Genomic DNA, 16775 nt, shown 5'->3' on the forward strand with positions numbered 1-16775 from the left:
GGGAGTGTCAGAGATGGTGCGATTGGCACAGGACAGAGCGGAGTTTAGGGCTGTTGTACATAGGGTTGCTGAGTCGTAGGCGACTCGACAGCACATAACAGCAACAACAACAACAACAATTTAAAAAATAATCATGTAAAATAGGATGCTTCGATTTATAAAATCAACTTGTCTACAATTGGACTTGATGGTATAATGGTGAGTGTAACAATCTTCCAATTTGTTATTGAGTTGACAAAGTAGTGGAGATGAAATTAAATCTCTTTACAGTTTTAAAAAAATATATTTATGATATCTATGCATTGCCATAAAAAAAATAAATTTTTATATAATGTATTATATGGTAACATTGTAAATTCTACTGATATTAAGGAAAATACGAGAGAATAACACTTGAGATGGGATTGATTCACTGCAAATTGATGATTATTTTATTTGAAAATGTTAAAATAATGCTCCATATTTAAATTAAACATCACTTTCAATGTGCGGATTTCACAAGGATTCGTGAGGAGGTCTTTCCTATTTATTCATATTTAAATCTTGATATTTATGCTGACAATGTCTATTATTATTGAAGGTGTAAAAAGTACTCCCTCATTGACAGCAACTTAGTTTGTTAATACTTGGTTTTGCTTTTGCCAAAACAGCTTTAAAAGTACACACACTTTTGTTATTTCTGTTTTATGAAATAGTAGCTTTAAAGGAAGTAACATGATAAATAAATAATTTCATTATTATTCAATTCAGGTGAAGTCTCTCGGGGATCATGAATGGAATAGAACTCAGCAAATTGGAGTGCTAAGCAGCCATCATTTTGAAAGTGACACTGAAATGTCTGATATTGATGATGATGACCGAGAAACAATATTTAGCTCAATGGATCTTCTCTCTCCCAGTGGTCATTCCGATGCACAGACACTCGCCATGATGCTTCAGGAACAATTGGATGCCATAAACAAAGAAATCAGGTGAGTCCAATTATTGCTGATGTTCAATTGTTGCTAAGACTGGAATGTGGTGCTCAGGTGAGCAGCAACAGCATTCTCTGGTTGCTTGTTAGAAGTGTCGGATTTGGATTTGACCACACGGTTCCTAAATCATTATATGCACTTTCACAAGATCCACAGGAGATATTTGTTGAGATATCCACAGGAGATATCTGTTGCATAAAATTAGAGAAATACTAAATTAAGATTGTCTTTGTAAGGAATATATATGAAACGCACAAAGAATATTGATATTAAGAATGATAAAAAAATAAAAAGTAAGCATGATAAAATATTTTACAACTAATTTTATAGCCATTGTTTTAACTATAATTTTATTTATAATTTATAATTCATAGTAATGAGTCTAGCTTCCTAAAAATATTTAGATATTGTGGTGATACTCTTTTAAAACATTTTTAAACGTTTTGTATTTATTTACATAAAAAAATTGTATATATATTGTTTCATTCATATGCATTGTGTTTCATATGATCATTCCCATACATTGCATTTTATAAAACCAATCACCATTTATCTATGCCCACTATCACCTCATCATTTCAGGTCGCTGCCAGAGCTTTCCTGATTCCTTCACTCTCTCCTTCCTCCCACCAAACTCTGTGACCCTGTGATTCTCATCCCATCACTCTCAGCTCACTTGAACCCCTCATCTTCTCCTTTTGAACTTTTATGCACACGTCTTACTAGTTAGCCAAGCTCTGGTGCCTTAGTTGCAAAAAGCTACATTGCTATCATAAAGGCACATGTTTCAAATCCCACCAGCTTCTCTGAGGGAGAAGGATGGGAAATTTCCTTCAGTGCAATTAACTGCCTCTGACAACCTGCCAGACTGTCAGCTATGGGTCAGTTCTGACTCAAAGATACACACAAACAACAAAAAAAATAATGATTTTTGTATGGTATTTGCCCTTATGAGACTGAGTTAGTTCACTCAGAGTAATGGTCTCTAGCCTTTCCATATTATATAGTGTGCTCTTTCTTATAGTCTGTTTTAAGTTATTGTATTATCTGGTGCCTAAAACTTAATTGCTATCATATTTTGCACAAAATGTTGTTATCAAGATGCTTGCAACTCATAGTGACCCTATGTACAACGGCTCTAAACACTGCTCTGTCCTGTGCCAATCGCACTGTGTCCGACACACCCACCCTGATTACCCCAGTCACTGAACCAATACACCTCATAGAGGGCTTTTCCCTCCTGTGCTGTCCCTCCACTCTCCCAAGCATTATGTCCCTCTCCTAGGACCTGTCTCTCCTTACAACATGTCCAAAGTATGTCAGACAAAGCCTCAGAATCCTTGGCTCCAAGGAGCAGCCCAGTTTAACCCTCTCCAGGATGAATCTGTTTGTTTTCCTAGCAGTCTGTGGTACATTCAATACTCTTCTCCAGCACTACAACTCAAAGGCATCAATCCTTCTATCCTCCCTAGTCATTGCCCAACTCTCTGATGCATAACAAGTGATTACAAAGACCATGGCATGTATCAGATGCACCTTAGTCTCCAGAGAGACACCATTGCTCTTAAGTACCCTGGAGAGGTCCCTAATAGCAGACTGTTCCCATGGCAATGCACCTTTTAATTTCCTGGCTACTGGTGCCAAGAGTGTTGACTGTGGAGTCAAGCAAACTAAAGCTGTGAACAATCTCAACTCTGTGCCATCCATCCTGATGCTCCCAATTGGTCCAGTGGTGAGAATCTTTGTCTTCTTGATATTGAGCCTCAGTCCATATTCGAGGTTGCAGTCCTTGACTCTCTGCAGCAAGCGCTTCAGGTCCTGCTCCATTTCAGCAAGCAGGGATGTCATCTGCATAACGCAGATTGTTGATAGATCTTCCACCAATCCTGATACCACACTTCTCCTCATAGAGCCCAGCCTCCTGGATAATCTATTTTGCATACACGTTGAAAAGGTATGGAGATAGGACACATCCCTGGCATACACTCTTACCGATTTTGAACCATGCAGTGTTTCCTTGCTCTGTTCTGCGACTTCCTCTTGGTCCAAGTATAGGTTTTGCATTAGCACCACTAAGTGTTCTGGGATTCCTATTCTTCTCAGAGTCAACCACGGTTTGTTGTGATCCACACAGTCAAATGCCTTTGCATAATCAATGAAACACAGACAATCCTCTAGTATTCCCTGCTTTACTAATGCTTATTTACTAGAATTTTTCTATCCATTATAATAGACTCTCTTTTTCTGTAAAAATTAACATTTTAAACATACATATCAGACAGATCACATTAATCAATAAAAATCCTCTGCCATTTTGTTAATTATGAGTGCATATTATTAAAATAATCAAATGATAAATTAATATCTGCATTGTTTAAATATGAAAGGCCTAATTCTATTGTTGTTGTTGTTATTGTTAAATGCCGTCCAGTTGTAGGTGGCTCATAGTGACCCTACGAATGCAAGTCCTCGACACTTGCGTGCATGACTTTCATCCTTTCTCCAAGTTCATATGGTTTCCGGAGGTAAGCTATTTACGGAAATGGATGCTGCCACTCCTTTTTCCAAGCTTGTTTCAACTGGAGATCTCCACCAAACACTGTCCACCATGGGCAGCCATTATCACATTTGACACATCAGTGTCAGAGAGTGTAGCTTCACAACAACCACAAGTTCCCTCTGTACAACAAGCGGACACATTGGGACTATACAACCTAGATGACTGTTTGAACAAAAACAATGAAAAACGGGCATTAGGGCCACAGGCCCCAGGGCCCTTCAGTATCTTACCATTCCAGCACACAGAAATGCTGGCCAGCTCTGGACCAGAGTCCTCCAGTGGGGCACAGAGAAAGCCACAAGCACCTAGAGCCTTCCTTACCTGCCTCTCCCCTCGTTCTAGAGACAATAAAATATTTTGCTGACATGACTATATTATTTCACATATTTTCTCTACAGTAGGTTATTTCCAAGTATTAGACAGTCATATAAAATTGAGATTGTAAAATATATCCCACTTCAAATATTGAAAAAGGTAATTATAATACAATTTTTAACTTTTTGAATCCCAATGACAGGCACAATCTTTTTGTATTAATAATATGATGTAGGAAAATCTACTGTGTCAGGGAGAATTATTTTCTTTCAGACATCAGGAATGTATTGTTTACACACACACACACATTCTAAACAATGTCTGCTCAGACATTCATTAAACTCACTGGTTTCCTTCTAAAACTTGGTGTGCATAAATATGTTTAATTGTAGACATGAATATATTGCTCATTCTTTACTTCTGCCTTAATATGTCACTACTTTTCCACTCCACTACTAATTCTTTAAAGATCAATTCACAGTCTATCAGTTCTTCTACTAGAAAACATTTATCACAGTGCATAATGATTGGGCATGTTTAATAATTATTAATGACTAGAATGTTAGTACATGAAAAATCAAAGTTTATACCTAAGTTTAATCTGTTTTATTTCTAAACCTTAATTTTGCTTGATACATGGGCAGTGATTCGGAACCATATGTTTACTACAAAGAGGAAATTTTGAATGTTGATATATTCTTGTTTGTTTTATAGTTTGCTTTTATGGGTACACTACTTGGCTCTGTTTGTTGTACTGAGGTGACGTGGGTTGCTGTGATGCTGGAAGCTATGCCTCTGATATTTCAGATACCAACAGAATCATGTAAGGTGGGCAGGTACAAGTGGAGCTTCCAGCCTGAGATAGATTTAGAATCAGAGTAGCCACCCACTTCCGAAATAGCAGGTCCTCAAAAACACTATGAATAACAGTTAAACATTGTTACGTTTATTGCTGGAAGATGAGCCCCTCATGTTGGAAAACACAAAACAAATGAGAAGAAACAGCTTCAAACATCTGTTAATAATGAGATCATCAAATATATCAAGTATAATCCAGGAATTTTGGAAGTAATAAATTAAATGGAACACATAAAGATCAAAATCCAATGCATTAATAAAATAAGATGGACTGGTATTGGTAATTTTGAATCAGGCAGTTAAGTGATATACCATAAACGACATATTTAAGAATAGTGCTGTTGCATTAATCATCAAAGAAAAATTTTAAGATCTGTTCTGAAGTACAATACTATGAGAAATAAGATACTATCCATATACACATAAATGCAAGAATTATTAAAATAACTTATTTAACTATGCATCCACCAATAAATCCAAAGATGTAAAAATTAAGAATTTCTATAAAATTTTGCACTTTAAAATTGAACATGCACTCAAGACACATTAATAATAGTTGGTGACTGGTATGCAAAAGCTCTAAACAAACTAAAAGGACTAATAATTGGAAAATATAGACTTGATAACAAAAATTGGAATGGAAATAAGATGACAAGGTTTTGTGACATGAATAATTTATCATTGTAAGTAACTTTTTAAAAAAACATGAATGTCAATTATGCACATGTACCTCACTTGATGAACTACACAGGAATCTGATCGTCAACAGCTATGGAAAGAAATTACAAAGAAGCTCAATATTAATGTTCAAACAAAGCCAGGGACTGACTTTTTTTAGGAAACTACCATATTCCCAGTTGACAAGTTTCAACAAACACACACTGCTCCAAATGTTCTTACTACCCTATGCCAAGAATTTTGGAAGACAGCTACCTGACTGTTTGAAAAGATTCGTATTTGTTCATATGAAATCTAGTAGAATATAAAAATTATTCAACAATATCATTAATATCACAAGCAAGTAAATATTGCTGAAGAGTATTTCAAAATTAGGAGAGAATTTTATAAAAAGGGGGGGGAAGTATGGAATAGTACATAAACAGGAAACTGCCAAAAATTCAAGCTGGATTCAAATTCAAGTGGTTGTGGCATGAAGGGAATCATTGTTAACAACAGATGTATCTTGAATGAAAGCAGAGAATGCCAGAAAGATGTTTACTTGTGTTTTATTGACTGTGCAAAGGCACTTAACTGTATTGATCATAACAAATTATAGATAAAATTGAGAGCAAAGGGAATTCCAAAATACTTCATTACTTTCATGTGAAACCTATACATAGTCCAAGAAACAGTTCTCTGAACAGAAAAAGAGAACACTACAGGGGTTCTGGTGAACTAATGGCAAGAAGTTGTACTGCAATCTCATTAGGCATATGGTTCAAGGCCACAAGTTTTCCTTAAGAAAAGCATGAAAACCTGCTAAAGGGTCAGGTATGGTTTGGTTCTTACTCTATGGTATACAACAAAAACATGGTTTAATATCAGGAAAGGTGTGAATCAAGGTTATATCCTTTAATCACATTTACTTAAACAATATTCTAATCATATCATTCAAGAAGCTGGCCTTTATGAAGAAGATTTGCAGCATGTTGGGGAGGTAAATCAACAATGTGTGTTATGTAGATGAAGCCAAATTGCTTCAGAAAGTGAAGAAAACTTGAGGCATTTACTGAAGATTATCATCAAAGACTATAGCCATCAATATGGGTTACCTCTCAACATCAAAAAAACAAAAGTCCTCAACACTGTATCTCCAGGCAACATCAAGAGAGATAAAGATTGAAATTGTCAACAATTTCTGTTTACTTGGATCCATAATCAAAACCTATGGTAGTGTTGTTGTTATGTGCCATTGAGTTGCTTGTGACTCATAGCAACCCTATGTACAAGAGCCCTAAATCCTGTTCTATCCTGTGCCAACCTCTACACCCATGGTATTATTGTTGTTGTTAGGTGCTGTCAAGTTGTAGATGACTCATACCAAACCTATGAACAAAAGACCTGAACTCTTGTATAACTTTCATCATTTCTCCATGTTCATGGAGTTTCTGGAGGCAAATCATTTTGGAAGTAGATGCCACTCTTGCTTCCAAGCCTGTGTTAATCAGGGAGCTCCACCAAACACTGTCCACCATGGATAACCATTATTGCTTTTGACACATCAGTGTCACAGTGTTTAGCATCACAGCAAACATTAGCTACTTCTGTGTAGCAAATGGACAGACCAGTGCTATACCACTTAAAAGAGTATTTGACCAAAAACAGTTAAAACCAGGCCTGAGGGTCGCAGATTAAAATAAACCACCTTTGGCTTGGTAGTATAATGTTCTATCCACTAGGCCAACAGAGCTCTCTCTAGGGTATCAGCAGTAAAAAAAAAAAAAAAATCAAAATACACGTTGCATTGTGAAAATCTGTCTTCAATGTCTTTTCCAGAACACTAAAAACATCTGTTTGTTTAATGATTAAGGTATGCCTGGTATAAACCAGAGTTTTTCAGTTGCTTCCTATGCATGTGTTCCAAGAATAATGATACCTGAGACTCTAGTGTGGGGGTGTTTCCCACGGGAAGGCGTCAACCTGTGGGCATCACGCTGTGAGGAAATGGAGGCCTTCAGGACCAGAGTGATGAGGAACTTCAACTTACTGAGCAGAATGAGAAATCAGCAAGAAGAAGACTCACAAACACCCCTCTAATAAAAGCCTACTGTGAGATGCAATGAGTTGCCATCCAGAAATTACTAGAAAAGATAAGTTAGTGTCCTTACTAAAAGATGTTTATGTTGACTTTAAAGATCCTATGCCTTCTATGTAGGCAAAATATGATGGAACATGGCATGAGATAAGGAGTTAAGATTGCCAACAGGCAATCACTTTAATATAATGAATATTACAAACATTCCCAAAGGTGAAATTTCAATTGTAGAAGCACTGACACTTCTCAATAATTACAAATTTTATCAAAAAACAGGCTGTTGGGTAAATAGCCCAAGAATACCATCTTGAGCTCAAATATCTAAATTATCTCTTCAGATATTTTGTTACTTTTGAAATAAGATTTTTTCCCTCCTGAAAACAAAAAAGTCATATTATCAATATGAAGAAAAGAGTAACATTTTTAAAAAGAATAATTTATTATTTTCAGTTGTCATGCTGACCTGTAGTTCCTTTTTTTAAAAATTTTTATTTTATTAATTTTAATGAACATTTACAGAGATTTTGGATTTCCATTCATTCATTGACCTATAATTCTTAATACCCTTTGTTGTTGCTGTTGTTAAGTGCTGTTGAGTCGTAGGCGGCTCATAGTGACCCTACCAACAAAAGACCTGGACACTTGTATAACTTTCATCCTCTCTCCAGGTTCATATGGTTTCCAGAGGCAAGCTATTTTGGAAGTGGATGCCATTCCTGATTCCAAGCTTATTTTAATAGGGGAGCTCCACCAAACACTTTCCACCATGGGTAACTATTCTCACATTTAACACATCAGTGTCACAGTGTTCAGCTTCAGAGCCGCCATAAGTTACGTCTGTACAGCAAATGGACAGACCAGAGCTATGTGACCTAGAATAATGTTTGACCAAAAACACTTAAATACGAGGTTGAGGGCTGCAGGATAGAGTCACCCACCTTTGGTTTGGTAGCATCAATTTCTATCCACTAACCCAACTGATCTCTCTCTAGGCTGTTGCTGTTGTTAAGTGCCAAGCTATTTTGGAAGTGGATTCCACTCCTGCTGCCAAGTTTCTTTTAATCGGGAGGTCCATCAAACACTGTCCACAATGAGTAACCATTCTCACATTTGACACATAAAAAAAACAAAACTAAAACCACCCAAACATTGCACAATGACTCTCTACCAAAACAAGAGGGCCCATCTTACAGAGTCTAGTGGCTCCACCCAGTTTCCAAAATGAAGATAAGACCTTGGCCTTAAATTCAAGTGTCCTCCTGGAGGTCTTACTGACTCTAAACACGAGGCTTAAATAAAGCACACAATCTACACAGACCCTCAACCAAAACAGGATGGCCATAATACAGTGACGAGCCAATGGTAGTCAAAAATGGAAGACAAGGGCTTTGTAATATATATTGCTGTTGTTAATAAGTGCCATCTATTACTAACCCCATAAATAAAAAAAACTTTCACCATGTTCTATAAATATTGTCCTTTCTCTAAATTGATAGCATTTCCACAGGAATCTTTATGAAGTGGATACTTCTCCTGCTCCCAAGCCTGTCTAAATAAGCCTGTTAGCTAACCAGATAGTGTCACCCATTCAGCACCTGACAGACCAATTGCTAATACCCAATGGATTGTCAAAAACCATTATAGTTTGTCTTGGAGAAAGTGTGGTCTTTAGAAAAGATGTAGTGATGGGAAAGAGGGAGGGTCAGAGAAAGAGAGGAAGACCCTTCACAAGATAGAGTGACAAGATGACTGTAACTTGGCTCAATCAATTTTGTGTAGATGAATCCTGGTCTACCCAAGAGCACATATTAACAAAAACAACAAAACCTAGGGGTTTCTGGTGGTGAAGTCCATATGGAATTCCACTGCTAACACCATTCTGAATAGTGTATAAATTTTCTGATGCTGTCTAGCTCATGGCTTAATTCAAGCCCCTCGATGAGAGGATTGATTCAGTGATTGAAGCAATGGGAGTAGGTGTGTCAGAGACAATGAGTTGGCACAAGATAGAGCCATGTTTAGGGCTCTTGTACATAGGGTTGCTATGAGTCATAAGCGATTTGCCAGCACATAACAACATCAACAGGTTTTAAATAGATATATAAATTTTGTTTTTAATTTTCAGAAAAATATCAACACATGGCCTCAGTTTGAATCTATTTCTCTCCAGAAACTTTTAGCTATAATTCATTATAATAGTAAATACCAATAACAAGCTTGATTTATTGCAAATTAATTTGGTACACAAAGAATGTATTGCAAAGAATGTTAATTATGCTTCCTTCTTGTACCTAGAGTGCATGTATCATGTGTAGTCAATTAGCAAGAACTATGAAATATGTAAATTTATAAATGACTGGAACAGCACATCAACAGAGAACTTTCTGAAGAGCAGCTTGGGTTTAAAAGAAGCCATGGTACCAGGAATATTATAGCTAATGTCACATTGATCTTGGCTGAAAGCAGAGAGATCCAGAGGAATGTCTCTGTGTTTCATTGATTATGCAAAGGCTTTTGACTGTGTAGATCATAACAAAAAGGCTGACTATAGAAGAATCTCAGAACACTTCATCATGCTTATGAAAAATCTGTACTTTGACCAGGATGTAGCTGTAAGAACAGAGCAAGGAAACACTGCATGGTTCAAAATTGGGAATGGTGTGGACCAAGGATGTGTCCTACCTCCATATATTTTCAATCTATCTGTGGAATGATTATCTGGGAGGCTGGGCTGTATGAGGATAAATGTGGCAACAGGATTGGATGAAGACTCATCAACAGCGTTATGCACGTGACACAACCCTGCTTGCTGAAACTGAGGAGGACCTGTTTGCTTGCTGAAAAAGCTGAAGGACTGCACCCTTCAATATGGATTGAAGCTCAACATCAAGAAAACAAAGATTCTCACTACTGGGCTGATTGGCAGCATCATGATAGATTATACAGAAGAGACTGAAATTGACAGTTTCACTTTGCTTGGCTCTACAAGCAACACTCTTGGTACCAGCAGCCATGAAATTAAAAGATGAATTGCACTGAGAAAGTCTGCTGTCAGAGACCTCTCCAAAGTACTGAAGAACAACAATGTCAGTCTGGAGACTAAGGTACACCTGATATATGCCACAGTCTTTGCAATTACTTGCTATGCATCAGAAAGCTGGACAATGGCTAAGGATGATAGAGAATTGATGCTCTTGAACTATGGTGCTGGAGAAGATTATTGAATATACCATGTACTGCTAGAGAACAAACAAGTTCATCCTGGCGAGGATAAAGCCAGACTTCTCTTTGGAGGCAAGGATTTTGAAGCTTTATCTGACATACTTTGGACATATTGCAAGGAGGGATCAGTCCTTAGAGAGGGATGTCATACTTGGGAGGGTGGAAGGACCGCGAAGGAGAGGAAGACCCTCGATGAGATGGATTGATTCTGTTACGGGGTAATGGGGGTAGGTATGTCAGAGACAATAAGGTTGACAAAGGATAGAGCAGGTTTTAGGGCTGTTGTACATAGGCTCGCTATGAGTTGCAAGTGACTAGATGGCACGTAGAAACAACAAATATATATATTTTTTTTCTTGTTTTCCTCTTTATTAAACTATTCAGCACTTAAAAAATACTTGGATATTTTTCACCGCTCAATTGACTATCATAAAGTGAAGTATTTATTACTTAACAATCATTTGCTTCTGCTGTATTAATTGATTTGTTCTATAATTAAATACTATTTTCCTCCCTTACATTTATAATTTTTTAATCTGCATGAATGCTGTATGAATTCCCTCCTTAAGATACTGAAATTTTTAATGAAAGTCTATGTTTTATTGGCAATATTATTGTTTCATTGCCTATATATAAATCAGGATTCTAAGAAATCAAATAATGGTTGTTTATTTTTCTAAATAATGTCTAATCAGCATCTTATTTCCTGTGTGACTCAGTGCATTTCCTAACAAAAACTATGATTTGTTATTCTATGTGTGAGTCTTCTTTATAATGAATAGAGAGATGTACAGTTATTAGCTAAAATTTATTTGTAGAAATACATCATACTTCATAACATCTTATGCTTAGATCATATTATTATGACACCACACATTCTAAAAATATAAAATGATTTTTTAAAAGGGGGGAAAGTCTTTTTTTATTAGAATATTTTTCTCTTTAATGATGTTGTACTGTGTTACTAGATCAAGTCTTCCTTTGATATTGTAATCTTTGGGCATAATTAAAATGTAACTATGATAATAAACTTCAAAGTAACAAACCTTAAATACTCTGTGAGCCAATAATTATAATCACATTAGTCTATTAATTTTTTTATCCAAAATGTATCTGTGGTTAAATTATATTAATAGAATTTTAACTATAGTTATGCAGAGAAATTGGTTATTTTATTTAAAAAACAAAACAAAACTGGCTTTGAATAGTGTTTTCTAAGTGGTTGTTGCTGTTAGGTTGTATTGAATTGAATCATAGTGGCTTTTAGTGACCAAATATAGTGCAGATCTGTATACCCTGTCCTATCCTATGCCATTCTCATCATTTCTGATAGACTTGAGCCCATTCATTGCTGCAGTCACTGTATCAATCCATCTGCTTGAAAGTTTTCCTCTAGTTTGAAAATCCTGTAACTTTACAAGCATATTATCCCTTTCCTAATGATATGTCTGAAATCGTGAAACAAAGCTCTGCCAGCTTTCCATACAAGGAACACTCTGGCTGCCCTTATTCCAGGGCATTAAGCATTTGCTCTTTTGCTGGATCGAGAGATATTCTTACTCCTTTTCAACACCACAGCTCAAAGACATCAATTCTTCTTCCATCATCTGTATTATGTATTATTCTGTATTATGGCTCTCACATGAGTATCAAATTATTTAGAAGACCATGGTCTGAATCAGGCACGCTATAGTCTTCAAACAGGTATTATTAGACCTCACTAATATGGAGATGTCCCTGAATGCAGACTTTCCCAATGCACTACATCTCCTGATCTCCTGATTGCTGGTACTAGGAGTGTTTATTGTGGTTCCAAATAAGATGTGGCCTGTTGGTATTTGTAAGAATTTTATTTTCTTGCCCCTAAGAAGTAATCAGGGCTGAGGGATACAATCTTTGATCTTCTACCAAAAGCTCTTCCAAGCCTCGTCACTTTTGGCAAGCAATGTTGTGTCGTCTGCATAACGCAGATTTTTGATGGCTCTTGCTCCTATCCTGATACTACATTTTTCTTCATAGAGTCCAGCTTTTCAACAATTGTCTCAGTGTCTCATTGAATATGTAGACAGGACTCAACCGTGGAGCACAACTCTCTTAATTTTAAATGATGCAGTGTTTCTTGCTCTATGCACACATCAGCTTCTTGGTATAGGTTTCACATGAGCACAATGAAGTTTTCTGGGGTTCCCATTTTTCTCAACATTAGATATAATTTGTTATGACTCATGCAGTAAAATGCCTTTGCATAGTCAATAAAGCACACATAGATGTTCTTCTGATACTCTTTCTTTTCAGCCAGGATCCAGTTGACTCAGAAGTCATACACCTGGTGCCATGACTTCTTCTAAATCCACCTTGAACTTCTGGCAATTCTCTGCAAATGAAATTTTCTAGCTGTTTTTTGATGGTTTTCAGCAGCATTTTGCTTGAATGTGACATTAAGGATATTATACACAAATTTCTACATTCTGCTTGAACACCTTTCTTGGAAATGGAGAAAAATGGATCTCTTCCATCAGTCAGCCAGACAACGATCCTCCAAATTTCCTGGCCTGGGTTGGTGAGCATGTCTAGGACTGCATCTGTTAGTTGAAACATGTAAAATGGTATCCCACTGGTTCTTGAGGGCTTATTTCATGCCAGTGCCTTGAATGCAACCTCAACTTTTTTTTTCCCATTACCATTGCCTCTTGTTATATGATACTTCCTTAGATATTTAAAGGTAGATTTTTTTTATTACAGCGACTCTATGTATTTATTCCATCTTACTTTTTATGCTTCAAGATTTTGCCTATAGCATCTCTAAGTTTTGCAACTCTAGATTTCATATTTTCCCCCCCTTATTCTGTCAGCTTAAGATATGCTGGGCAAGTTGCTCACTTCTTATTTTCAAATTACAGGTCTCTTCACATTAAGTTATAATACTTTGTGTTCCCAAGCTAATCTTTGAAATCTTTTCGGTTATTTTATTTCAGCATTTCTTCCCTCTGTTTTGGCTTCTCAATGGTCTAGTGTAATTTCTAGAGTCTCTTCTGACACCTATTGTGTTATTTTCTTTCTTCTTTCTTTTTGTAGTAAACTTTTGCTGTCTTTATGCATTACATACTTAATGTCATCCTACAACTCATGTGATATTCACTGTCTCAAATATAGTCTCTTTTTTTTCAGGGAGTATTTAATGCTTTTTTTGTTTCAATTATAAAATGTATCTTGAATTAAAAGATGAAATTGTTGTTGTTGTTGTTGTTGTTATTTACTGTCCAGTTGCTTGCGACTCATAGTGACCCTATGTACAGTAGCCCTAAACTCTGCTCTATCCTGTGCCAATCGCATTGCCTCTGACACACCCATCCTGATTACCCCAGTCAGTGAACCAATCCACCTCATAGAGGGCCTTCCCCTCCGGTGCTGTCCCTCCACCCTACCAAACATGATGTCCCTCTCCAAGGACCGGTCCCTTTTTACAACATATCCAAAGTATGTTAGACAGAGCCTCAGAATCCTTGCCTCCAGGGAGCTGCCCAGTTTAACCCTCTCTAGGATGAATCTGTTTGTTTTCCTAGCAGTCCATGGTACCCTCAATACTCTTCTCCAGCACCACAGCTCAAAGGCATCAATGTTCCTTCTATCCTCCTTAGTCACTGTCCAACTCTCTGATGCATAGCAAGTGATTGCAAAGATCATGGTCTGTATCAGATGCACCTTAATCTCCAGAAACACCATTACTCTTCAGTACTTTGGAGAGGTCGCTAACAGTAGACTTTCCCATCACAATACATCTTTTCATTTCCTGGCTAATGGTGCCAAGAGTGTTGACTGTGGAGCCAAGCAGACTAAATCTGTGAACAATCTCAATCTCTTCACCATCCAACGTGATGTTACCAATTGGTCCAGTGGAGAGAATCTTTGTCTTCTTGACATTTAACATCAATCCATATTGGAGGCTGCAGTCCTTGACCCTCTGTAGCAAGTGTATCAGGTCCTCTTCAGTTTCAGGAAGCAGGGTGGTGTCATCTGCATAACACAGATTGTTGATGAATTTTCCACCAATCCTGACACCACACTTCTCCTCATAGAGCCCAGCCTCCCGGATAATCTGTTCTGCATACAGGTTGAAAAGGTATGGAGACAGGACACATCCCTGGTGTACGCCCTTCCCAGTTTTGAACCATGCAGTATTACCTTGCTCTGTTCTGACAGCTGCCTCTTGGTCCAAGTATAGATTTCACATTAGCACTGTCAAGTGTTCTGGGATTCCCATTCTTCTCAGAGTCAGCCACAGTTTGTTATGATCCAAACAGTCAAGTGCCTTTGCATAATAGGAGAAAATACTTACAGCATAAAAAATTTAAAAACGAGATTTAGATTCATTGTTTAGAAAGAATTACTACAAATAAGTAATCAAGGAATTTTTTTAAATCCCACTAAAAAATGAACAAAGACATTTTGATTGACAATTTCCAGAAAAGGAGATGACAATTAGTAGAGGTGCATATTTGTTTCCATTCCCAAGAAATGTGATCCATCTGGAAATGGAAACTATTAAATAATATCATTAATATCATATGTGAACAAAATACTACTGAAGATAATTAATAAGGATGATTGAAAAAGGATTGATGTCTTTGAGCCGTGATGTTGAAGAAAGTGCTGATCATGCCATGTAAGGTCAAGAAAACAGATATGTCTTGGAGAGGGTACAGTCAGAGTGCTCTTTGGAGACAAGAATAATGAGGCTTTGTCTCACACACTTTGAGCATATTGCTGGGGGGGGTGTCTCTATTCCTTAGAGAGTGACATGATGCTGGAAAGGGTGGAGGGTTGACAAAGGAGAGGAAGACCACCGACCACGTAGATTGACACAGTGACTGCTGCAAAGGGCTCTTGTGTATCGGGAAGCTTAAGGATGGCACAGGACAGAACAGGTTCAGATCTTTTGTTCATAGTGTCACTATGAGTGGTACTCGACTCAATGACACCTAACAACTACAACAAAAAACTGTGTCTAAAGAGTTTCCCAAAGTTACAAAAATCAAATGAAGCAATGATGAGTTATGTTTTGTTGTTCTTGGATTGACAAACTTTAAAACATCAATATTGTCAAGTACAGGAAGAAATAGTGTTTATTACACTGTTGGTGAGTTAGTTTTGTGAGAACCAATGCAAACAATTATGATTTTTCCTCTTTATTCTTAGATGCTTTGTTTCTTTCATGAGCATTGCATGTCACATTTTCCTTCATTCAAATTGTGCTTTGTACAATTATTCACATACATTGTGTTTTATAAATTTAATTAACATTTGCCTATAACTACTATTACCCTGTATTTTCAGGTCCCTATTAGAACTTTCCTTTTTTTTCAACACCCCCCCCATCTACCTACCAAACTCTGCTGTCCCACTCATTGATATTCTGCCCCCATTTTCCACCTTACTAACCTTACTTTCTTTTACTTACCTTCTTTTGGACTTTTATGCACAGTTTATTGATTGTCTTTCTTTTTTTAAAATAATGTTGTTGTACAGTATTTATTCTGAGGCTGAGTTAGTCCACTCAGCATAATGCTCTCTACACTCTCCATATTATCAAATCTAGTTTTTAAAAGAAATTTTTGTATTAATTGTGCTTTTAATGAACATTTACAGAAAAGTTATATTTTCATTCATTTATTATTGAACATTTTTTACCCCCTCCCTATCTCCTTTCCCTCCCCAATTCACTATTTTTTCAATTGTTTTTCACACTACACCTTTCCCATTTCCTTCCACCTTCCCCCACCCATCAAATTGCGTGCCCATCATCACCACTCTGCTTCCACTCTCTCCCTCCCTGATTGGATCTTCATACTCATTTTACAAAATTGGTTTTATACAGTATTTCTCTTTGTGGGACAGAATTAGTCCATTCAGCATAATGCTCTCTAGTCCCTCCCAAGTCAAATCTTTGCTTAAGATAGCTTTTTGTTCAGGTCAGACAGACTCAAGGTCGTATTTCTTTTTATTTTCTGTATTTTATTAATTTTCATAAACATTTACAGAGATTTTGGGTTTCCATTCATTCATTGTTGCACTATTCTCTCTACCCTCCTCC

At 36.8% G+C, this 16775-nt stretch overlaps 1 protein-coding gene across 4 annotated transcripts in view; it reads left to right on the forward strand.

The window, feature by feature from the left end:
- The window catches only part of PPFIA2 (protein tyrosine phosphatase, receptor type, f polypeptide (PTPRF), interacting protein (liprin), alpha 2), a 778898-nt gene that overhangs the window by 616428 nt on the left and 145695 nt on the right, over positions 1-16775 (forward strand). For all 4 annotated transcript variants that reach the window (XM_006882537.1, XM_006882538.1, XM_006882540.1 and 1 more), the window contains one exon: positions 751-971. In XM_006882537.1, the coding sequence (XP_006882599.1) occupies positions 751-971 (221 nt within the window). The remainder of the gene's footprint in view (positions 1-750; positions 972-16775) is intronic.

The sequence above is a fragment of the Elephantulus edwardii genome, unplaced genomic scaffold (assembly GCF_000299155.1).
Source record: "Elephantulus edwardii isolate Elephantulus edwardi_28Jun2011 unplaced genomic scaffold, EleEdw1.0 scaffold00021, whole genome shotgun sequence".
Taxonomy (NCBI): Eukaryota; Metazoa; Chordata; class Mammalia; order Macroscelidea; family Macroscelididae; genus Elephantulus; species Elephantulus edwardii.